We start from the raw sequence: 24,699 nt of genomic DNA on the forward strand, positions 1-24,699 counted from the left end.
TGTATTTTAGTTTGGAAGAACACATTTTCTTTGCTTGTATGAGTGAAACTTTTTACAATATAGGTACTGTAGAGATTGTAGTACTGAAGTAGATTAGAAGTAGGTTTTATTTATTATATTTAATACCTGGCCAGACAATGATGTAAAGTGTAAAGTTTTTATATTGAAGTATGTCACTTCACCCCCGAGTCAGAAAATAAACGTAAAGTTAAAGTTTTTGCAATCTTTTAATTAAATAACCTGAAGATCCCCGGTCCCTAATTTTTACATTCGGTTAAAATGCCTCACATATAATTCAGAAAAACTGTTTTATTATTTTTAAAGCAAAGTTTTAATAAAAAGAAAAATATAACTTTTATCATTTTAATTACATCATAGATCTTAGAAAGTGCTTATAAGAATCAGCAGGCTATCTCATAGTGCAACACATTAAAGTAAAGCGAAACATTAATTATAATGGCTTAGACTTTTGCTATTAAGCAAGAGGTGCAATTTAACAATTTTGTGCTTATTAATAAACGTTGTTGCTTAAGAAAATTCTTTAAATATAATATTTTCATCGTCAACTCCGCCTTTCGTCGTCCCACTCAACGCTCAACTGATTACCTCTTTAAAGAACCAATCGCCAATTACCTACGTACAATATTTGAACAGTGAAAGTGCAACAAAAACTATTTACACCTAGGTACTCGAAAATATTTTCATACTTATACATATAAGAAACTAATTTCGAAAAAGTGTTGTGAGTATGACATTAATATTATGGGCGTGTATTATGATCTAGCATATGATATGAACCTCATTGTTGAAACAGTAGGGACTTAATTCTTCATCTGATTCATGACAGCAAAACCTTTGTATGTCCAGTTCATGACCTGCAACAGAAGATAACACTGGTCAACAAATTATTATTATTATTTTGGTGCAAAGGTGAAATATACAATTTCTTGTAGAATATTTGATACGTAATCGAAGTCCAGAACATAAAGTTGCACTAGCACGTAGGGATTTAGAGATATACCCCTCCTAAAGTCCCAAAAACGCGTTTTTTTTTATGAAATTTGATGTAATTTTTTGGGGACAGCAGAATTTTCTAGTAATTACTGACTAAAGTATTATATAGTTCTACTTTCCCCGCATTAACCCCATTTTAATTTATATTTTTGCAAGTTTTCTTTCTCAATATATACCATTTTATATCTAAAGTGGAGTTTTTTCATACTAACAGGCCAAATAAAATATAGGGAAGATCGAACTATCGTAGCTGTATACATATTTCATGAAAATTTAAACTCTTAGCGTTCGAAATAAAAATGAATTTCAATCGGGAAGAGTAGTACTATATAATGCTATAGATAGAAACTAAAAAACAATTTTGCTGTCCTTCAAAAAAATCGTCAAATATCGTTAAAACACGCGTTTTTGGGACTTTAGGAGGGGTATATCTCTAAATCCCTACGTGCGAGTGCAACTTTATGTTCTGGACTTCGATAACGTATCAAATAATCTATAAGAAATGATATATTTCACCTTTGCACCAAAAATGTTGTTGACCAGTGTAATGTATTATGTCCTTGTTTATTACCACGGATTCACTCACCATACCCGGATAAAGATACCATATGAGACACAACAACATAATGCAACGCAGCTTTGTATTAGTAAAAGAATTTACAAAATCGGTTCAATTGACACAGATTTCTCTCTATAACGTCACAAACTTAACCTCTTTATAGGATGTATAAACTTTGATCTCTTTCCGATCGTGTCGGATTGCCGTCCCATCGGGTTATGAGAGTGAAGGGATAGGGAGTGCACCTGTGTCTGCGCAAATGCTCGTGCACTATAATATGTCCTGCGCAGCTGGCTGAATTCCTTAAATGAGAACAGCAGCCGTGGCCGGAATCGGCCGTGGACGCCATTATAAACTTTTTTTTAATAAGTGCATTGACATAAGGTTATTTATTTTAAATAAAGTATTTAACAGACAAACAACTGGTCACATATTATGTATTTACATGGACAAATACCTAAAACTAATGTTATATATATTTAAGTAAGTAGATATTCTATTTATAAACTTGGAAACGTAGAAATTACACCACAATCCCTATTTTGGTAACCAAGTTATCCAGTCATTGTGTTTAAAGGTTATTCTTGGGTCTTGTGTTGATAGGGTTCAAACGAAAATATTTGTTCTGCTGTTTTCTTTGAAGATGTAAGGAAATAGTGTAGTATGTTTTGTTAAGTTGGACCTTGTTAGTTCAATGTATGTATAGTGGAATGAAGTTATCTTATAACTAACTGCATTCAGGAGATTACCCATGCTCTATAAGCATGTTTGTCAATGTTTAGGAATATGTTAAGTAGCATTATTAATATTCATAATTATAAATAGGCACATCAACGGTTACATCAAAACCACAGTCGTAATAAAAGTTAAAACATTTACAATTTCGAAATTAAATTATTAAAACGAACTTATTTTTTATGCTCCAGCAATTTACATTTAATTAGTTCAGACGAGAAAGATAATAAAAAATGCAGACAGTAAAAATGATAGCATATTCTATGGCGAAGTCCTGTGTCCAGCCTTAATTGGCGAAGATTAAACTAGAGAAAACCGGGGTCACTCCGCCGGGACCCTGGTCGTGGGTAGCCCGAGGTTTTTCCAGGACGACTCCTGATGAATAATTTAGCAGTTTGTATCTATTAATGTGTTGGTACATAGGCACGTGATGAGTTTCCCTAATAAAAATGGTGGCGCGCCTTGAATCCGATAGTTTTGCAAATGCGAAACTTATGTTGTGCTAAAATGTGTGGTTAGGCCGAATATTTTGCACGTTTCTCGTTCAGGGGTTTAGGTCAAAGGTGAGCCTTTAGGCATTTCGACGTGTGCCTCGCTCCCGAATTAGGATAGGTGACATCTGACTGAGCGTATCGGTAAACTCTCTACTTGTAGAAAGCCATTCCGTGAAAACAAAACACCCATCTTTCATAACTTCCTATCTGTTTTTGCTGGGAAGAGAAAGATCCACTCATAAAAGATTTCGAGCGTAAATGTCATTACTAAGCAGTTAGTATAGAATTGTAACTGTTTTATACATAAATATATAGTCGGGCCCAGACTTTGCTATGGAAAAATCAGGAAGAAATAATATTCACGCACGTGTTGCATTTTCTATTAGCCTCCATACTTGATAGTGTTATAACAGTTTTCCTCTTTTCAAAGACCTCTTAACTTTATTGATAGTTACCGTACATCGATACATCAGTAGAGGAAGTGCTTTGTAAGAATATTTTGAGATAAGATTACGGTAAAAATATAAGTAACAGTACTTTGAAATTATATGTATTATGATAACATTAAAATCATTTTTAAACCACATTTTTGTGTAAATTTTAGATTGGTTTGATACTGTATTTGGTTAAGTTGCCTCCGCGGAAATACTTCTGGTTTCAGGCTTGGCTATAAAAGCATAATGAAGAGGAAAATTGCTCGACACCAATGCCTCTAGGGCATTTTATATAGCTCCACTCCAGTTTAAAATTACACAATCTTTGACTTCCAAAATGACTTAAAATAAAAGTGATAGTAGCTCCGTATTAAATCGTTTTAAGATTTTATTTTGGAAGGTCCCTAAATGTAATTTATTCATTGATGTTTTTGGCTACTGTTTTTCTTGTTTAGAATAATTATTATTAATTTAGAAACAAGCATAATAGCAACACAAGAGTGCCTAATAAATATAGCCGTCTAAATAAGATGGAAAGCTTTTATTTGAAAATTTCAAACGTTATTTATATTTAGATAAGTTGCTACTCTTAAAAGTAATTTTAAATACTTGTGTAACTTGTATAATAAATATTCTGATTGCTATAGCTGGCAAACTTTTTGAATATTCCACTAAGTAATAAGTTTTGTGTGAAACTTTTTTCTAAATATGATAATGGATCAAATTATTAAGAAAACAGATGATTTATTATGATGGTTTACCAACAAAGTTTGCTAATTCTCCGATTTGTGAAAATATTAGTCGCTAAGCGTCTTTTTCATAATCTTAGCAAGTTTCCTGTGTATGACATAGCACAGTTTTCAACGGTGTAAAATACTGAATCGATAAAAACATAACCTGTGACATGCATTCACAGACAGCTTACCGGACAATGAATGAAACACGTCCGTAAAAATTTAAAGAGATCATAAAAACCGAATAAATGTGAAAACGGCTTTACGTAAGAACATTTCCACATTTCCACAAATTCCTGAAATAACGAAATGGAAAACTCGCCGCCATTAAGAATCAAATAAAATGCAGTTTTACCGTCATACTGCAACACACCTCGAATTATAAATGCATTATGAAAACACGTCGCTGAATAATACTTGGAATAAAATAACCGAATTCCCTGGAAAAACTTCATGAACCAATTAATTTTGAAGAGTTTCGTGAAATTCGTGTAGTCTTAGAATCGACTAATGAACTTGGCTAATAAATACTGTTTCTGGGAATGTGTAGGTAAAGACAAATAGTCGTTGGCATGGGTTTATTATTTATGTCCTAGTGGTTTCCTATGGCTTCTCCTGAGTTTCTAGGGTTTTTAGTTTTTTTGTCTGTTAATGGTTTCATCTTAAATTCGTGAAGACAATGGTATCAATAGGCATGATGACAAATTTTTAAATTCCTTTGTATGATGTAGGTATACGTCTATTTTATATGAAAAATTATTAATTTTAAGAAAATGCGAAGTTTTTTTATCAAATAATTGCATTTTTCTCTGTCCACTTTGAATCCGACGCGAAAACGCTTGTCAGTGTCATGTCGTCAATTGTGACGTCACGACTGAAATTACAAGACGCAAGTAAACAACGCTCGTGCAATAATTAAGTTTTTTGTGTTATTAAATATGAATTCGAAAGGGCATAGGTCTTGTGGGGTCCCCCAGTGTAAGAACATATCCAAAACAACTCCTGATAAGTTATTTGTGTACGTTCCTCACAATTAAAAAATACGAAACAAGTGGCTTAAACTTGCAAGGCGAGATTCAAAAGCAATATTGCCCAGGGTACAACTTTATTTTTGTGAAGATCACTTTGATGTAAGTTATTACATAGTTCTCTAGATTCTAGCATAGTTTATAATGTGAATAACTATTTCGAGGTTAGGTTTCATCTCATTGTTTTTTAATTAAACTAGTATACTTACATGGAAGTTTTAACATTTCTATATTCAGTTGAACAAAAATCTTTATTTGATGCCAAAAACTTTCCCAGCATTATGATATCAATTCTAGGCAAATTAGCGCTGTTTGCCTTGATAAATCCGGGCTCCATAACTCGTGTTATAAACAATTAATTAATTAAAAACAAAGATCGCAGTGGAAGTTCACAATAACGAAATGTGACGTTCGCGCGCTTTCGCGCGAGTTGTTTTGAGAGATGACGTCACGAGCTCCGATTGGTGTTCAAGATATCATGGCGGATTGCCTTATTTCGTAATTTTATTTTATAAAAATACATATTAATCACATTATTAATAAAGAAAACAATGCGCGTTTTATATTCCAAGCTTCAAGTTTAATTTAATAAATATATTATTTTAATGATTTTTGATTACTGTCATCATGCCTATTGCGACCGCTCAGTACAAAGATTGGAAACGAATAACATGACGTAGGGTCGCCCGGGTAATTGTAAAACACTGGTACTCAGCCGACGCCAACAAAGTTGGAAAAAGGCTTCGCAGATGATGTATTAGTAAATACATAACGTTATTTACCAAAAGTGCGACCTCCGGAAAATATTCCAATAAATATATTTCACAAATAAAAACATAAAACAAAATAATACCTCCGGGACTTATCTCCAATTGTACAATGACAATGGAGTTTCTTGGATGTGATCCCAAATATCTGAGGACAAAAAATATGATAAACGACTGTGAATAATGATTGTCCCTCTTCTGTACTCGAATATGACGTCTTTAGTTATGGCATTCATTTTGGTACTTATTTTCATAATCAGAAATAGGTTTTGAGATAGAATTCGTTCTGTCAAGCCTGAATTTCGATAAACGGGAATGTATACAAGAGCTCGTACGACTGGTCATGCGTGTCTTTTTTGAGATAGATCTCATCATCAGAGCACTGATAGTATCAGACTGTTCATATTTGTTATTTCTGGAGCCTTTCCGGACCAGGACCGAGGTAACTATTTCGGACAAACCCGTAGCACCAGGTTTCATGCATGCATCATTTAGTTCTTTTTTTAAAGTGTTAAAGAAAAGTAAGCCAACATTATTTAATTAAAGTCCATAGCTGTTCTTAAACGCACCCAAAAGGCTTAACAATTATAGCCTAAACATAAAAGAAACCTTTTGTATTAATAGCAACTTCAATTAGCTAACTCCATTCAAACTGTAATTTGGAACAATTTTGGGTATTTACAAACTGTTGGCAGGTAAACAAACTCTGAACTCAACTCTAACTAAGGTAAACTAATTCTAACTACGCAAACTAAACACTCGTAATAATATGATAGAATATTTATGCTACTTGTCCACTTAATTAATGGTTGTCTTTACAACTTTTTGTGTCTGTACCTACAAGGTTTTTTGAACTGTATACTGTATAGCAAGCCCATTATTTATGCTAGGCACCTATGTATATTATATTAGTTTAGATTTTTATTGCAAAGTAGTAGAACTATTTAGCCACAAAAAGTAATGCTGTAAAGTAAAACACATTTACCTACTTGGACGGTGGCTGAGTAAAATGAAAAAAATAATCACCACATACCACTTACGTAACGGTTATTGAGAGGATTGTACGTAGGCGTCTAGATCTACAGACAAGAAATACATCGTTTATTTGAATACAAAAATAAACTGTAAAAAACTTATCAACTTTCGAAAGTGTTTTTATACTATAACCCATTTATTAAAAGCAATAAAATCACCAAATCACATACGTAAACTGTATTCGTTCATTCGGAAAACTTCAAATTGAAGGGTCTTTTGGGCTCATATAAGTCATTTATTATGGCTCCATCCCGTTTTTCTTTATAGGAATCGGATAGTATATACGTTTATGTTGAAAACAGTTTCTGGAGCCGACAGTTAATGTTTCAAACGGTTGACTGTTCAAAGAGATTTCCCAAGCTTTTCCTATAGTGCAGTTTCCCTTTGGCATTTATTTGATGAAATGTACAAAAACGCACATTGTTTTTACATTGAAATATGTTATCTTTATCGCCGAAATTCTATTTTAATCTTTTTTCGTGCATTATTCATGTTAACAGGATGTTCTTTGTATTTTTTACGCGTACCTAAGTAAACAATAGAAATAAAGTAAATAAAAATATCCAACAGAACTCAGCCGTAAGATTAAGGATAATATTTTCTAAACGTAGGATGATTGACATTGAGTACGGATAAAATAGAATAATATCACTCAATTTATTATATCCGTGAGTTTCTCGAACAATCTTAGGGGAAGTAAACTAAGAAATGGGTCAAGGAAGACCCTCTGTCACGTGAATTTTTAAGAAAGGAAAAGCGTGGGACTACCTATATAATAAGAAGTTATCATACGTAAATATTAAGATATGATAAGTCGAAGAAGCTTGGCATCCGTTTTAAATAACTGTTTTTTGACTATAAACTAAAATGATTCCAACATTTTTTGTTTCACTACGGGATATTAAATCTCACACATTTGTATGCTATAAGCAAGAGTTAAATGGCTCATCGGCGGTTGAGAAATTATGAGTCCATCCATGCACTATTCTATATACTATACTTCAAACAGAAGCTTTGTTTAGCTTAGACCGAATAAAAAACTAAAAAAACAACACTCTTAAAAACAATTCTCAACCGAAATACGTCCACTTCTGAAAAAAGGCCACCCCAAGCAAAAATAAATAAAAGAAAACATAATTATACCTTCGTAAATGTCTCTAAAGACACAGGTACTAGCTTAGCAGCGGTGATGACAAGTGATCTCTGGGTCTTCGCTATAAAGATGATCAAGTTCCTCTTAAGAGATGTCGGCAGCTCAGTCCAAGGACATGCAAACACTACATTCGATATGTATGAGCTCTGAAAGAAAACAATGTTTGACAGTTTTTGATCAGGTTTGGGAAGCAGATGAAATAGGGTTTATATCAATATATTTTTTTCATTTATTTATTTATTTATAATTTTTGCACTATGTACAACGTCGGACTTAAAGCATTAGGCGTTCTTTGCCAGTCTACCTTAGGGTGGTGGTGAAAAACAAGAAGTAGGTACGTGCAAGTGTTTCGTTAATAAAAGACGTAAATAGGTCCAGTTGAAAATCAGCGTCAGGCACTAGCTGTCTGGCATAATGCTGAACTGGATGCTATTTGGCGCAACCTACTATCTGTGTTTTTTTTGTACTTTTTATTATTATATGTATGTCTTGTGTTGTGTCAATAAATGTTTTTTCTTTCTTTTTTTCTTCTTTCTAAAAGTGAATATTGAGATTTGTTCCTTTTGAAAAATAAAACTGAGCAGTAAGCTAAAAACTTTACTTCTAACGTATTTGCAGTACGGCACAAAATTCTCCGACTGTTCAAGACCTTGAAAAGAAAAGGCACGGAGTACTAGATAAGTTGTTAGGAACCTTGTTATCAGTGAACCGGTTTTTCTTCTCTAGCTCTCTTCAAGGGTACCCCTGGGCGAAGCTTAGAGCTCGAGTAAAGGTCGAGAGGGAGTTTAGGATAACTGGATTGAGTTCGTACGTGCCTTCAAGAGTGATCTTGGATATACCGGTTTTATTGAATTTTTGTAGTCTCTTTTTTCTGCTCGCTTATGTATAAGCTAGTTGTGCTTAATATCAACATTCATTGAAGTTATTTTCCGCTCTCGTTTATCCATTATTTACATTAAGAATACATTAATGCAACATGCTGTTTTGTGTACGTCAATATCAAATAAACAATTTACATGAAAATTACTATAGCATATGTATGTTGGAAGAGATTTCATTCAAAAGAAAAGAGGTATCTTTGCACTTTTTTATGTTATTACTTCTTTTGGTCATGTGATTACTGTGTATACAAGTAAATAAATTACTCTTAGTAAGCAAAATGATGAAATAAGGGGATATGGTAAAATAATGGCATAGATTCAACAAAAATATTTAAAATTACTTTATAGGTAGTTTGGGGTCGACCAGTTTGGGCAGAGTTTCCTAAAATAGACACAGAATCAGCTGACCCAAAAAACTTGCTAAAAGCAGACTGAAGTTGGTCAGCGCCACTATATCAGATTGTAGTTTGGAGCACGTGAATAGTTCTTAAAAAAATATTGTTGTTTTTCGTTATAGCCAAAGTTATGGTTGGAACGTCTCTGTAAGGTTAATGAAATGAGTTATTGAAAGGTTTAATTTTAACTGTAAGTTTCTATTTGTTTACTTACAAAAATTTTTCAGTTTCCATTAAATATTGTTAAAAATGTACTCACTTTAGTGGTAATAGTATTTCCAAAATAACAGTCGACAAATAGATTGCAAATAAAAATCGATAAATATGCTAGTACCCATCCTACTTCTGTCAAGTTCTTCAGAGGAGATTCGATCTGAAAGAACACAAGCAAAAATATAATTCAACGGGTTCAGAACCGAAAGACTACTTTCGAATAGACATTGGAGACATTGGAGATCATAAACATATTTTAGAACATACCGAGAATATTTGCACAGCAGTGGTGCCCAAAATAACAGTACTCAAAAGAAGAGTTGCTGATAGCTGTCCACCAAACGTAGCTTGGATGGTGTCCACAAATCTGCAATTAAAGATGCAGACTACTAAAATAAAATACATAACCCTTCTTTGAACATAGTTTAGTTACAAACATTATATGGTTCTCATATCTATTCCTTATTAATTAGCGTCAGAAAACAAAAGTATACCAACATTACAAACATTAATATCTGTTGTGACCACTAAAATAAAATGGAATGAAGAAAAATCCAATATTTTTTAGCAAGTGGATCTCTTAATTGAAGTAAAGCACTTAAATCCACTAATCCGACGGTACCACTTTAGTTGCCTTAAAACACTGAAAAAGCCACTCAAATAAAAAGCATGGTTAATTGCTAAATTATTTTTAAAGTATTTCTCGTACCTTGTTATAGCGCAATGGTGAAGAACGCATCTTTTGAAAACTTCTTTAAACGCTTCATCTTGATTGCACTGCCTTTCAGCAGCATTAGCTTTAACGAGGTATTTTATATTTTCAAAGTTATAAATTAAAACGTCCAATTGGCTGACTGGAAGGTAAAGAAAAAAGATAAAGATGAAAAATGTATTTGCAGGATCGATGACCCTGATTCCGAGACTCATATGATGTTTAATATTCAAAAAGGAACGCAAACTCTGTTGTCTTACTAAAAGTCGGATTTTTTTCGTATCCTGAGGCGCGGCCCCGGTATTTGCTTTGACAAGCTGTTACGATACTCTATGTCCTTTTGTTAATCCCAATTTTCCCTTCCATAATATGAAGAAAAATTCCCTCTTACTATTTTTCCCAAAAACTTCGACCCCTGTTGACCAGATCTCCCCTAAGCGGTAAATTTGTCCGGGATGTTGACGGGATTAAAATTTATGCGGTTATTCAGATTTTGTACATTACTCAAAGCTAAATAATATGCAAAAATGGTTTTACTTGCACAAGACATCGCGGCCCAGGGTAGCGTTTGCACTGCGACGAATGTTGTTAGCATCATTGGCTTGTATAGTATCTGCAAATAGAAGCATTAATAGTCTTTTTAGAAAAAAAAACGAAAGTACTTGCTGGTACACTTTTGTGAATAACGTTAAAGTTTAGGGGTTCTAAAAGCGGTTTTTAAAGTTTTTACCCCTTCAAAGTGCATGCATCAGTCGAACCGCTGGGGAAACCCCTAAACTTTACGTACCTCCTTTTTTTGTGGCGTTGCAAATGACGTGTGTAGAAATGACCTAAATTCGTGGCGACAACTAGCATTTTTCATAAAAGAAAAAGCTATAAAATGTATTGTAAGTAGATAAGATACTTTACCTGATAAGCGCATAAATAATTAAAATAAGATTCCTTATTAACATCAAGGACAATGAGATCCATCTTCAGAGGTAAAGTTTGGAAATTATGTAAAGCCGGTACCACGACGACGTGTACTGGAATAATACCGATACCAATTAATTATAAACATGGCGATATGCCTGCTTTAATGTAAATCCAAGTAACATTACGAAGACTGGCAGTGGTATTGATAAAGTTAAGAAAACATAAACATGACTTGCAAAGAATGTAGATCAATAAACAATTGAATGAGTGGAAGGACTTAGGGCTAGTAACGCCTTTATCTTTCTGGAATATTCCATCAAGAAGATTCTTCACTTCTTGTGAATGACGTTTAATAAGTTATTTTTGAAGTTAGAATCTGAGTCCAGAGATCAGGTTGACTATTGACCCGTTGTAGGTATGACGGTAGGTGTAACGTAGATATGAGCGAGACACAATTAATATCATATTGTCTCATCATCACCGCTTACAAATACGACCGTTTGAGCTAACCGTGATAAGAATTTGGTATAGAATATCAGTACCTATTATTATTGACTAATTTCAAATACTTATAATACAAAGTCCTATAGATTTATGTGGCGTACTTTGAAGTTTTGACAGGAACATCACGCATATTTCCCAAAGTTGTTGTAAGAGATTATGAGGATAAAGCAACAGATTATGATTAGCGAATATCGACTCTATTGTGTTGTGTTAGAAGCTAGATTTGACATCATAAGGTTGAGTTTCATTTTAGAGCTAGTGATCAAGTAAAAAATATTTTAAGTCATAGCGTCTCTTTGTGTTATTGATGAGTACCTAATTACTTTTTTTTTGGTAGACATTAAATCAAAAAAAGATCTGATCATTTCGTTATAAGCTTCTGTTTTCTGAGGTTTTAGTCACTTCCCGTCGAACCTACTCTTCGTACCAGGCTAATATACTTATGACACCCGAGAATATTGTAGCTTCCCAACAGTGAAAATAAAAATTCAAACTGGTTCAGCAGTTTCAGGATAACACAACAAGGATAAAGATGGGGATAAATAATAAAACGTTTACTTTATGAGAATATAGAAATACTTCTGTTCTCAATCTCTACTCACCAAGAACATCCGAATGACTACTGAAAATCAACCACCAAAACAGACCTCTGGAAAGCTTGACAGCCTTTTCCAATATTTTTTTCTGAGCTGTCATTTGAAATTGGAACTCCGTGCTGTTCAGTTGATCTGACAGTTGCGAGAGCCGATCTCTGCGTAAGCTCAAATCTAGAAGTCGGAGGGAAACCAGTAATTCTGTCAGAACTAGGTTGATGCTGTAAATTAAAAGTTTTATCAGTTAATAAACCTAGTGTTAATAAGAAAATTCTTATCTCATAATAAAGTCACGTTTGTATCTTAACAAAAAAGGAACATTTTTGTTTTTGGATGCAAAACTTAAATAGATATTGAAAGATATTTTATTTTCATCAAAGTCAACCAGCCTATCAATGTGAAGCACTTATCACAATATAACATTGTTTCAAATAAACACAGCAAAAATAAATAACTTTGTTCCAACATTTAGAGATCAGCAAGAATTTAAAGCAACAAAATAATGCCAATGTAAACACATCAAGCAGGTCAAACGGTGCAAATAGCCATTTTAAGCGGTATAATAAAGTCGTGTTATCTGGAGTACGGAATAAACTGCAACAGCGTTACTATAAAGAACTGTTAAGCCATTAACATTTCACCGTTGCATGTAACGAAACGTTTCACGCGACATTCCTCGACTACCAAACTTGGGCTGATCACACACTGCCACGCGCCAGCGCTCCGGTGCGCGGGAAACATTGACCATAAGTTACCTAGCTCGTTCATAAAATAACTTTAGTGGAGCACACAGGCATGCCTAGTAGCGCGTTCGCAACTGCATTTGTTATGGAAAGTGGTAGTGTGTGATACGCGTAGTTTCCAATAACTACATCATTTTGTAATCAAAGATATTTTCCTGTCAATAAAAACCCTTAATTCCTTCATATCATTATGTATGTAGGTCAAAACTGATAAGATATGACCTTTAGGTAAACGAATGCTCGAAAAAAACCGCTTTAATTTAGGTTTGTCATGTATGTAACACGCGATTTCTGTTTCACGGCAGATTTATTGTGTCGTTATAGTGTTATTTATGGACACGGAAGTCTCTACAGTTTTCAAAGTATTTCTTTCGTACACAGTTTGCATGTTATCAAAACAGTTTCAATCAAAATTTTATAAACATTACCTAAAAATAGTAAAGTAATATTTGAATAGATTGTCTAAAATCCCCATAAAAGTTCATTGATTTTTTACACATTTACATATTATGATGTACTTTTGGGATCCGGTTGGGTGAGTCCGCGAATATTTTACCCTTTTTCTGCCTTTATAGAGGTTTTATGGGACCCAGGGCAGGTTAACATCTGAAAAAATACACTTTGGGAGTTACTTCTTTCAAATTTTATTATGAAAGGTAAGTGCTGTTAAAATTTTAGGATTAACCGTAAATTTTAATGCGGATTGACGAACAAATGTTTTACGAGTGTTCTATTAAGCGTTTAATTTATCTTTGGTTTGTGTGACGAACGAGGACAAAACACGAATTACTGAGTTTAGTTTCCTGAGCTTTTATTTGCGACTCACTAATGTTTTTCACTGTTATTTTTCTTTATATAAAACTTATACTTAAGTTCAGTATTCCAAATACGACCATTGCTGTAAACTGCTGACATCATTTGTACATAACCCAAATACAGGTTTATACCTATTGTATTTAAACCAATACTCCCACCTGTGTAGTGTATAGTACGTACATCAATGATCACGGATTGCTTGTCAAGCATGTTAATGGCCTAATCATGTTAAAACCGGCAAGCAGACATTACAAGATGTTAGCGTTTGCGTTGTGAAAAAGGGATGATACTATTGGTCTTGTGTAGCTCTATTCAAATAGCAAGCTGGATGATTTTAAAATCTTGGTCAGTCTAAGGCCTCTTGTACACGTGCGGCGCATTTTCCATGTGAAACACTGTTCACAGCACGGTTTTTATACACAGTGAATGAATTGTGAATTTTCACGGCCGTCCGTATAATTCTTGCGTAGAATCAGATATGTACGTACTTAATAAATAATAATTCTGGATTAATTTTGCAAAATGAACCTTATTACCAAGTAGCACGGTGCAAAAAGGGGTACTCACATTCCAGCTACCTCCTGTATTTCAGCATCACCCGACAGTATCAAACGTATCACATAAACCGATTGGCTGCCCGTCGGTATGACGAACACACAAATTCCTAAAACGATTCTCGTCAAAACGCAGATCCAAAATCGAACATTCTTCATTTGATACGGTATGTAGAACCATATTCCGTACAGTTTCAAAGCCCCTATTTGTAACGAAATGTGTCGGGACAAATCGATGCTGGACTTCATTTTGGGAGAATTTCAGGCATAATGACAAACCTATTGAGTTTTGGCTTTTAAAAAACTTAATGAGCCACGATCGCTTTTATTGGTCACAAGTTCCGTATATATTTTTAAAGGGTAACTTTCATAATGTGTTCGATAGTGCACAATTTGTTTTTACTCAATGCAATTGCTACTATTGAAAGCAGTTTTATAGAGGAAGACGTTTTGTTTTAATTGGTAATTTTAAGATTTATTATTCAAACATTATTTAATTTCAATCAAAATTACAATTACAATTTAAGCCGTTATGCGTTTTTTTAGACAGGTAATAACGTCTAAGTAACCCAGAAGAATCTATTCATCTAAAACATTTGAAAGTTGACAAGGTAAAGCACATGATTCCACAATACACAATAAGACCTAGTAACAGATAACAACATATTAGGTGCAGCTAACAAACGGTAATTGTGAAACATTTACACCCATCACAGTAAATCCTTCTGATACAGTTCAGAATAACGAATAGTTCTGAACTCCGCAATGTTCTGCTTTAGAGTACCTGTACTCTGCAGACTAAATAGTCGGTCGACAGTTGAGCCGAGAATTTTTGGCATTTTTGTTATTAACATGCTTATATTAGCTTCACTTGTAACTAACTATGTTTGTAAGAAAATCTTGGAATCTTATTTTGACCCAGGGCTTCGATTAGGATACAATTTTGTATACTCTCTGAGTTCTGATGACATGACTAGCTGAGAAAAGTCATTATAAATCCAATATAATCACAAAGGGTAGGTCCACCACTGACGCAAGTGCAAGATTGATCACCCAAATCTTAAACGCCTGGGAAGATTCGCGGGATGCTGTGGGCATCTTCTGCGACCTTTCTAAGGCGTTCGATTGCGTTGACCACGACACTCTCATTTGTAAGCTGAACCACTACGGAATTCGTGGTAAAGCTCTCGCGCTCGTCCTTTCCTATCTATCAAATAGACAGCAAGTAGTGGACATAAGTGGCTCAACTTCATCTGGGTCATTAGTAAAAATGGGCGTGCCGCAGGGCTCAATTTTAGGTCCTTTTTTATTCTTAGCTTATATAAATGATCTCCCGTATATGATGTCTGAGATCTCTGACATTATTTTATTTGCTGATGACACTTCCCTTGTCTTCAAAATTAACAGAAAGGAATCTAGTCCCATAAACGTAAACGATAGCTTGGTTATTCTGAGCAAGTGGTTTGCCGCGAATAACTTGCTTCTTAATTCTTCTAAAACGAAATGTATTAAATTCTCTTTACCTAATGTAACACCAGTAGGGCTCAATATCGTTCTGGACGATAATAAGTTAGATGTTATTAAGCAAACCGTCTTCCTGGGCATCACCATAGACTCTAAATTGCAATGGGGTGCTCACATCTCAGCAATGTCAAAAAGGCTGAGTTCCGCAGCTTATGCAGTCAGAAAAATAAGACAGATTACTGACGTTGCTACTGCTAGGCTCGTGTATTTTGCTTACTTCCATAGTATTATGTCCTACGGTATTTTATTGTGGGGGGCAGCGGCGGACGTAAATTCAATATTTGTACTCCAGAAAAGGGCAGTTCGTGCAATTTATGGCCTCGGCCCTCGCGAGTCATTGAGAGAATTATTTAAAGAAATTGAAATACTTACACTTCCTTCTCTTTACATTCTTGAAAATATAATGTTCGTACGCAAAAACTTAAATCAATTTATTGTTAAAAGTGATATACATTCGATTAATACAAGAAACAAGCACAAACTAGTAGTTCCGAGATTCAGATTAACGAAATCGAATAAATCGTTTTTAGGGAACTGTGTCCGTTTTTACAACAAGCTGCCTAAGTGTGTAACCGATCTCACGGATATAAAATTTAAGAACACTGTAAAATCCACCCTCATTAAAAAAGCTTATTATAAAATTCAAGACTTCGTTGACGATAAAGATATTATATGGCGATAACTCATCTCTCCATGTGTGGCTTCCCTGGCAATTAAACGTCTTTTTCTTTTCTTTTTGGATTGTATAGATTTACTGTTTACCTTTCAGTTGCATTGTATAATTTTATCAGCTTACTATTGTTATGTAATAGAATGTTTGTGACAATATTACTTTTTAAAAGAGTGTCTATGGAGTTTCTTGCCGGCTCTTCTCCATGAGACCAACTTTTTGGAACCGTGCAACTAATTTGACGTTTCATAAGAGCCTGCAAAGGCCTATTTGAAATAAAAACAATTTGATTTTGATTTTGATTTTGAATATGGCGGCCTCCCCATGATGGCGGACTGAGTGCTTGAAACCCACCCATCCATTCATCTACGTAAAGATTTATGGGTCCAACCAAACTATCGGCCGACTAAAAGTTTGCAGTGTACAGGTACTCTCAGTCGGAGAATACACAAAGTACATTTAAAACCGGTACACGGTTTTTATTCCGATATTCATGACCTATTTTTGTGAATGCAGTGTAGATTTACGTTTGTGTCAGATATGCTACCGTTGAAGGGGTGTTTAGATAAGGTCCTGGCATGGTACTCGGTTTCATCTAGCTATGCCTTGGCAATTAGGTATACTATAGTTCGGCCATTCAGAGAATGCGTTCCTGACACGTCGCGATTGAACTGACGACGTAACTTTGCAATGGCGTTGCAGTTACGATAAAAATATTTTTGCTGGTTGTTTACCGTTTTAACAATTGAGGAGCATTAAAACAACATTATTATATCAATAATCAATGAATGTTATTACGTCGTCAGTTCAATCGCGACGTGTCAGGAACGCATTCTCTGAATGGCCGAACTATAATTTAGCTTAAGAAGTGGTCAACCAATTTTCTTGAACAATTTTTATGGTTTTTTTTATATTTTATTTTTGGTTTATTATACCTGGTTAGTAGTTTAGTAGCTTATAATTTCTATTTAGGTATTTCTCATAAAACTCAATAGCGGTTCACAGCCAAATTCTTTTACAAAATTGAACCCTAAAGATTGACTGTACACATTATCGACGATAATTACAATACCTAATTGTCAATTAATGTCATTTTTTTGAAAATAATTAGGTACACTAAATTAAATGATTAGCCCCATTTACATACAAATTACCAATAGAGCTAAAATATTCAATAAAATGTCTATATTTCTACTGTAGCTTTTTCCCTAACGATAGTCAAAATTGTTCTGAGTATGATAATTATTTCGTAAAATCCTTTGTGGGGCACATTTCCTTATTGTTACAACGACAAATGACGAACGTGTGTCATACCTGTAATTAACGAACCTAATTGTTTAAATTAATTTTAAATATTTTATGTAAGTACTTAATAATCGTGAAAAACATGATCCTCTTTATATGAGCAATACACTTAATACATTAACGATTTTAATTAACTTAAGTTTAATTCCACCAATAAAAATATTAATGGAAATACGAACTCAGAAAATTGTTTGTTAATGTTAAATCTGTAGTTAATTTTGGATAAATTAAAAATGTATTAATATGGTAATTTGATATTGAATTCATTGAAATTTTAATGTTTTTTCGTATGAAATGAAATAATTGACATTCAATATTATTATACACAATTTTCTGAAAACTATAACACGCCACTTTCATTTTTTAAGGGTTAAAAAATATCTGATGTCACTTTAGCAGCTCATCGATTAATTAATGTATGTTATACTTAATAATTATCAGGAAATAATATATAGGGAACATAATCTATAGGAAACCAACGATTTTGCACCTAATTTTAAAGTGGTAGTGGTAGGGCAGTTGCGCTCAACTCAAACTTATTTTTTTGTTTATTCAAATAAGGTGAAATAAATCAGCAGTTTTCGAACATCAAATATATCGCTATAGATCCACCACAATCCACCATGTATTTGATGTATTTTCTGAAGAAATGAATAGACTAGATAAGTACCCAACCCTCAGAGTATAAGAGAGACTAATGAAGGTTGGGGATATTAATGAAATAAAAGTTCGGTAATTTTTCACACGGGTCTTGTATCAAGTCAGAGAGACTCTCTCGCGGTTAATGAATCGCCCTCTATGTAATCTAATTAAAGGCCTGAACGTAGGTGTTAATAAACTCCCTCACCTTGCAAGTACACATTTATTATATTAATACTAACTTATCAAAAATACGAAAAATCCTGGTGGCCTAGTGGGTAAAGAACCAACCTCTCGATTAGAGGGTGTGGGTTCGATTTCAGGTCAGGCAAGTTACCAATGCAACTTTTCTAAGTTGTACTTACTTTCCAAGTATATCTTAGACACCAATGGCTGATAAAAAGGTGAAGGAAAATATCTTGAGGAAACCTGGACTATAGTGTCTGAAATCACCAACTCGCAATGAGCAAGCGTGGTGATTAATTCTCAATCCTCCTCCATGTGAGAGGAGGCCTGTGCCCAGCAGTGGGACGATAAAGGCTGTACCAGTATAAAAAATACTTATTTTTCTAAGAGCTTTGCAATAAAGCAGGAAGACAAGTAAAGATAAATGTACCAACTAAATGTACCTGACATGATTTAATACATGAACAAACTCGGCCTCGAACGGCTATATTAGGCAAGATATTTATATTACGGCCTTGCATGTCATTTGGGGAAAAATGCTTTACAAGTAAGCGACGTAGAAAAATGCATAAATACATAGGCAGTTCTAATAATGATGATTGATGTCTTAGTACGGTACCTGCTAGTAATTTCTTATCGACATTCTAAAAAAAGGTTGACATTTACAGAGAATATAATTCTCAGTTTTCGCAAAAGTCGTTGGATATTTATAATATTTCAAGTTACCTACAATGTAAAAATGTTGTTAAAGTTATTTTTAGAAATACAGAACTCGTACCATTGTATATTTGATTTTATTTCAGAGTTAATTCACCTGCACAGCGCACTCTGCACAATCAATTAGTAACTTACCAACACAACATTAAGTACATACATCAAACATAACACTTAGATCACAATAATGAAATCAAGAACGTTCTAGAACGACTATTACCAGTCTCTTTGACACGGGACCGCAAATACAAGCCCTTACATTGACATTCACAAACGTTGCGAGCCTAGTAGAGGGCTCACGTTGATTACTTGTAAGTGTCGATTATCTTCGTCATTTTGGCTAAACCCGAATATATTTGGGCTCACATTTTAGTACTGCTACATGTAGAAATTGTTGTAATACATAGATTTAATTGTCAAGAGAGGGTTTTAAATTAAATATTTTAAGATTGATCAACAGCCTTTTTATCGTCCCACTGCTGGGCACAGGCCTCGTCTCACACAGAGAAGGATTGAGCGTTAATCACGACGCTTGCTCAATCCGGATTGGTGATAAGTTGCTACTGGCATTAAATTTGTCGTAAGAACTATTTAAAGAAATATTTACGCAAGGAGGTATGCATGAAATACTATAAGGAACAAATACTGTAATGGAATGCGTTTTCTATTTACTTGCTATTCGTACCGAGTTCATATTTTCTCTAACCTTCCAAAAAGATTTGAAACAGTCGCATAGTGTAGTTTTATCGACAAAGGGTTGTATCGGCCGCCGGTGCGACTCGGAATAACTAGGGGAGCGGGCTCACTGCCAAAATGGACCGGCTCGTTCAACCTCTTTATTTGTAGTCGGCTTACCCAACGACAATCTCTTTGCGCCCCGCACTTACTCCAATATATTTCGATTACGGCTCCCATATATAATCTACAATTCCAGAATGTAACATAAACAATATTATTTTATTGTGGTATTTCTATTCGAATTTGCGGTTTCAAATAAATTAGTTATTAAAACTTTGCCGATTCATTAATAACTGTTTATTGGACAGGGTTGTTGACAGAACGACCTTTTGTTAAAGTTCGAAACTGCAAAAGCGTTTACGAGTGTCAAATAACACGTCGTTGATGAGCAGACGACTTATGGGGTGAAGCAACTCGAAACGTAATTAGAAAGGCACCATCATTCGGATGTCTCGACGACTTTAAATCACGGGACCCATGTCATAATATTCTACAGAAGCGTACGAATAAGTAAATAAAATTGAATAATTTACGAGTAGGTTTTACCACAGAATGTCACAGGGGCGGTGATGTGAGATATCAAATTATAAGAGGTTGTGTGCACATGCGCGGTGGGCGCCGACGGTCGCGGCTTCCAGTCTGGTCGTCGCTCGCGCCCTTTCCGAACGGGCCCGCCATGTTACATTACAAAATTCCCAACTCTTACAACACGCGAACGCAATAAAAAATAGACATTATCTGTGCGTAATTTAATAATAAAAACTACTTTATATTTCTGTGATCGTCATCTTTTTTTAGTGGACTCTGTGACGTGTTTGACAGTTGAAACTTTTAATTCGCTAATGTAGTTGTTTAAATTTTTCCGCGGATTTGAGTTTTGTCGGCGGATTTGTGTGCAGTGCGAAATCATTAATTGGATAAGTGAAAAGTTTTTATTTATGGTAAGAAGTCAGCTATTTTTATTGATTTATTGCCTGCTTTACTAATAGGTATATTTTTGTAGATATAAGGGAGCAACTTTTTTTTAGAGTTGAATAATGTGTTAGCGAATAAGTTGGTCTGTTTTTTCTGTACCATTTTAGGACTAAACTACAACTTAATTATTTTGCTGCCGAGATAGAAATAAAATATAAGGGTGTTAAAAAATAGTTTCGATCACTATTAAAATTATTAGTTTTCTTCGTAAGAGGAGTTTTGAAAATCCTATAATATTTTTGACACCTTTTTTGATGCCCGTTAATTTATTTGTTTTTTGTTTCATCTCGTTAATAAACCGGGTGAGTTGGTATATATGACTGTAATTTTATGATTGTATTATTACGAATACTTAAAAAAATTTTAAGTATTGAACCGACTGCATTTCATTTAAATATTTAAAGATCCTAAACGTGCTCAGACATAAAAGGTTTATTGTCATGGGTATATCGAGTGATTAAAGCATCGACATACGATTTTAGAGGTTTCATAAAAATGATATTTATCTATGAAATAATTTTCTTGCTTGCTTTTTTTAACCGACTATAAAAAAAGGAGGAGGTTCTCAAGTCGTTGAGAGTATATTTTTTTGTTATTTTATTTGTATCATATATCTTATCGTATAACCTCAGTTTACACAACGATTAGTCGTACATAGATTACTATTACATAGAACATAATTATTTACATGGTCAGCCTACTAGCCGACTAAGCGGTTGATTACGGCGTCGCTTTCAATTAAGGGAGCTAATATATTATCAAACAGCGTCTTGATTACATGACCTACTGAATATAACATGGCCTTAAGGGGTTCTATGAAAAACTGTGTTGCCTGATTCTATATGATGACGTCACAAAAATGTTGTCAGGGTTGCCCTATTTAGTTCGTCATTGAGCCGGAAGGGATCAGTCCCAACTATTATTATAAAATGGCTTAACCAAATAGGTTATGTTATAGAAAATCTTTAATCCTTAAGCCTATTGATATTGGACCCAATTTTGTTTATCACGAGCTGATAGTAACGAATGCAGTAGAAGAAAACTTTATTCAAATTAATGAAAATTGCTTTCGACGTGCTCGTTTTATTCGGGGAATGCACAGAGTCCCAAATTATCCCTTTTAAACAACAGTTATTTCTGAAATTAGCCTCATTTTACAGTGTAGTCCTCTGGGGTCCAGACGGGGTGATGTGTTCAAACTTATCTCAACATGAATTATGTGTCTGCGTGAAAATTATATGACAAAAAAACCTGAAAAGTACGTACGAATACTACCGCGATAAGTGTTCCAAAGTGGAATAAATTTTTCATATTTTTACGGACGTTCGGAATTTATGAAATGTTCAGATTTTTCAGGTCTTTTTATCCGGGTTTTTTCATATGCTTCATAGTGCAGTCATTGAAGCATTATTGCTACGATTTTTTTTACTGTGAACCGATTTGCATGAAATTTTGGAATTAGGTTCATCTTACCCTTAACTTCAAAAGTGAATATGATTTGAACTCCGCCACCCCCCCTGGGGGTGGTTGACACCCCTTCTTTGGGGTGAATATTTTTTTTGCAAAATAACCTCGGATATCGATAGAAGACCTAATTTTAAGCTAAAGTTGTCTTTAAAGTTTTAAAAAAAATCCAATACTTTTCAAGTTATTGGCAATTGAAAATTCGCAATTTTTTCACGTTTTTCATCGGTTTTTTGCAAATATCTCCAAAAATATAGGTTTTATCGAAAATTTACAAAGAACAAAATTGTAGCAGGTAAAACAACGAACAATTTGTTTTTTTATAAAAGGTCCTAAGTGCAATATTAAGCTAGATATTAAGGATCAAAGCCGTTTTTTATTTTGTCTGAAATTTAATCGTTGTGGTCAATGCCATGTAGCGGCGAGTAGATGCATTTTATGCATTCGAATACAAATGGGTTTTGTAGTGCTTGAAATAAGCTTTAAGATGAGTACTATTAAAAGTCTTTTGCACGTAAAATTAGTGAGCTGTATTGCAAATAAGGGGAGCATCTTATATTTTTTCTTTTAAATCAATGGGTTTCATAAGTGCCATTTCCACCAAAATTAAAATTAATCGTATTCCGCCTAGGATTAACTTTATTATGAAGAGTTTGATAGATAGTATCAGTTTGGCTGCTTCAGGACAGATATTTTTCAAAAAAGTCACGATTAACGAAAAGAACAAAATTTCAAATTAAAGAAAAACCCACTTGTTTTTCATAATATCTCAAAAATTACGACAGATACGTATAAAAGTGTACTGATAAAAAAATTAGGTATTTTTCTGACAAACAATTTGGTTTGTTTGTTTTTTCTGTCGAACAAAAATTGACGGAGATATGATTGTTTAAAGAGCGCGTGGCAGCGCAATCACAGCCTCTCTTAAGCACTTTAACCCTTCACCGTTTTAGAAAAAAGTTCTTTACTATATATTGCAATGATGGATGTTGTAGCTCTCTTAATTACTTTTACAGTGGTTTTTTATAAATTGTGATAGCATGAAAATTGAAGGAGTTACGGTCCAAAAACTTGTCATATTTTTTTCTACTTAGTAACTGAAAACTTCGGAGTGTCAATATTTGGAGCAATGTGAAAGTAGGCAGTATAATAAAGAGTCACAACTATTGTAATGTGTATATATGTCACCGGAAAATAATAAAACTGGTAAATTGATCAACTTACTAAAATAATAGATGGCATAAACTACGTCGATTAAATTTCAGACAAAATAAAAAACGGCTTTGATCTTTAATATCTAGCTTAATATTGCACTTAGGACCTTTTATAAAAAAACAAATTGTTCGTTGTTTTACCTGCTACAATTTTGTTCTTTATAAATTTTCGATAAAACCTATATTTTTGGAGATATTTGCAAAAAACCGATGAAAAACGTGAAAAATTGGGAATTTTCAATTGCCAATAACTTGAAAAGTATTGGATTTTTTTTTAAACTTTAAAGACAACTTTAGCTTAAAATTAGGTCTTCTATCGATATCCGAGATTATTTTGCAAAAAAAATATTCACCCCAAAGAAGGGGTGTCAACCCCCCCCAGGGGGGGTGGCGGAGTTCAAATCATATTCACTTTTGAAGTTAAGGGTAAGATGAACCTAATACCAAAATTTCATGCAAATCGGTTCACAGTAAAAAAATTCGGAGGTTAGACCGTATTTTTCGCTTCAATGACTGCACTATCAAAGGAAATGTGATGTTTGAGTACATAATGTAGCACGGGTGTGTTTACGTAAAATATTTGCGTGTCACGGGTTTTGTGATGGTTGCTGCGGTAATAATTAACACTGATTTTGTTATTTTGAGGCACATCATTGAATGAAAATCTGCCATCACACAGCTTTTTACCGAAGAACAGAGGCGTTTATTGCTATCCTACAATGTCTTAGTTGTAGAGAATTATCGATCTTGAATTAATTAATGTCTGAAAGTAACTTTAATTTGTAATTCTTGGACCGTATGGTTTGTAACCACATTTTAAATCAAATCGATCAATCAATCCACAATTTCAAGTACAAAAGACACAGTTTAGATTCCAAAGCATCAAATACTTCTACCATCATTAATTCAAGCAAAGCAATTAACTGCGTGTTAGTCTGATTTATGCAATTAGTGGGCAAAGCACCGGGCTTTCATTATCTGTATCCCGATT

General features: G+C 34.0%; 2 protein-coding genes across 2 annotated transcripts in view; one reads left to right on the forward strand and one right to left on the reverse strand.

The window, feature by feature from the left end:
* Window positions 1-349: 349 nt before the first annotated feature.
* On the reverse strand, window positions 350-14,528 carry LOC124636934 (odorant receptor 49a-like). The gene is made up of 9 exons (XM_047173221.1): window positions 14,293-14,528; window positions 12,176-12,387; window positions 11,064-11,179; window positions 10,692-10,767; window positions 10,152-10,296; window positions 9,710-9,809; window positions 9,489-9,602; window positions 7,944-8,099; window positions 350-875 (listed from the first exon to the last, which is right to left on the reverse strand). Exons 1-9 carry the CDS (start codon window positions 14,526-14,528, stop codon window positions 822-824), a joined length of 1,209 nt encoding a protein of 402 aa, XP_047029177.1. The 3' UTR covers window positions 350-821.
* Window positions 14,529-20,707: 6,179 nt separating this feature from the next.
* The window catches only part of LOC124637124 (hemicentin-2-like), a 97,365-nt gene continuing 93,373 nt past the window's right edge, over window positions 20,708-24,699 (forward strand). Inside the window, exon 1 of the mRNA XM_047173467.1 lies at window positions 20,708-20,996. The gene's annotated coding sequence lies outside the window, so the exon portion shown is untranslated. The remainder of the gene's footprint in view (window positions 20,997-24,699) is intronic.

Source organism: Helicoverpa zea, chromosome 15 (genome assembly GCF_022581195.2).
Source record: "Helicoverpa zea isolate HzStark_Cry1AcR chromosome 15, ilHelZeax1.1, whole genome shotgun sequence".
NCBI classification, from domain to species: domain Eukaryota; kingdom Metazoa; phylum Arthropoda; class Insecta; order Lepidoptera; family Noctuidae; genus Helicoverpa; species Helicoverpa zea.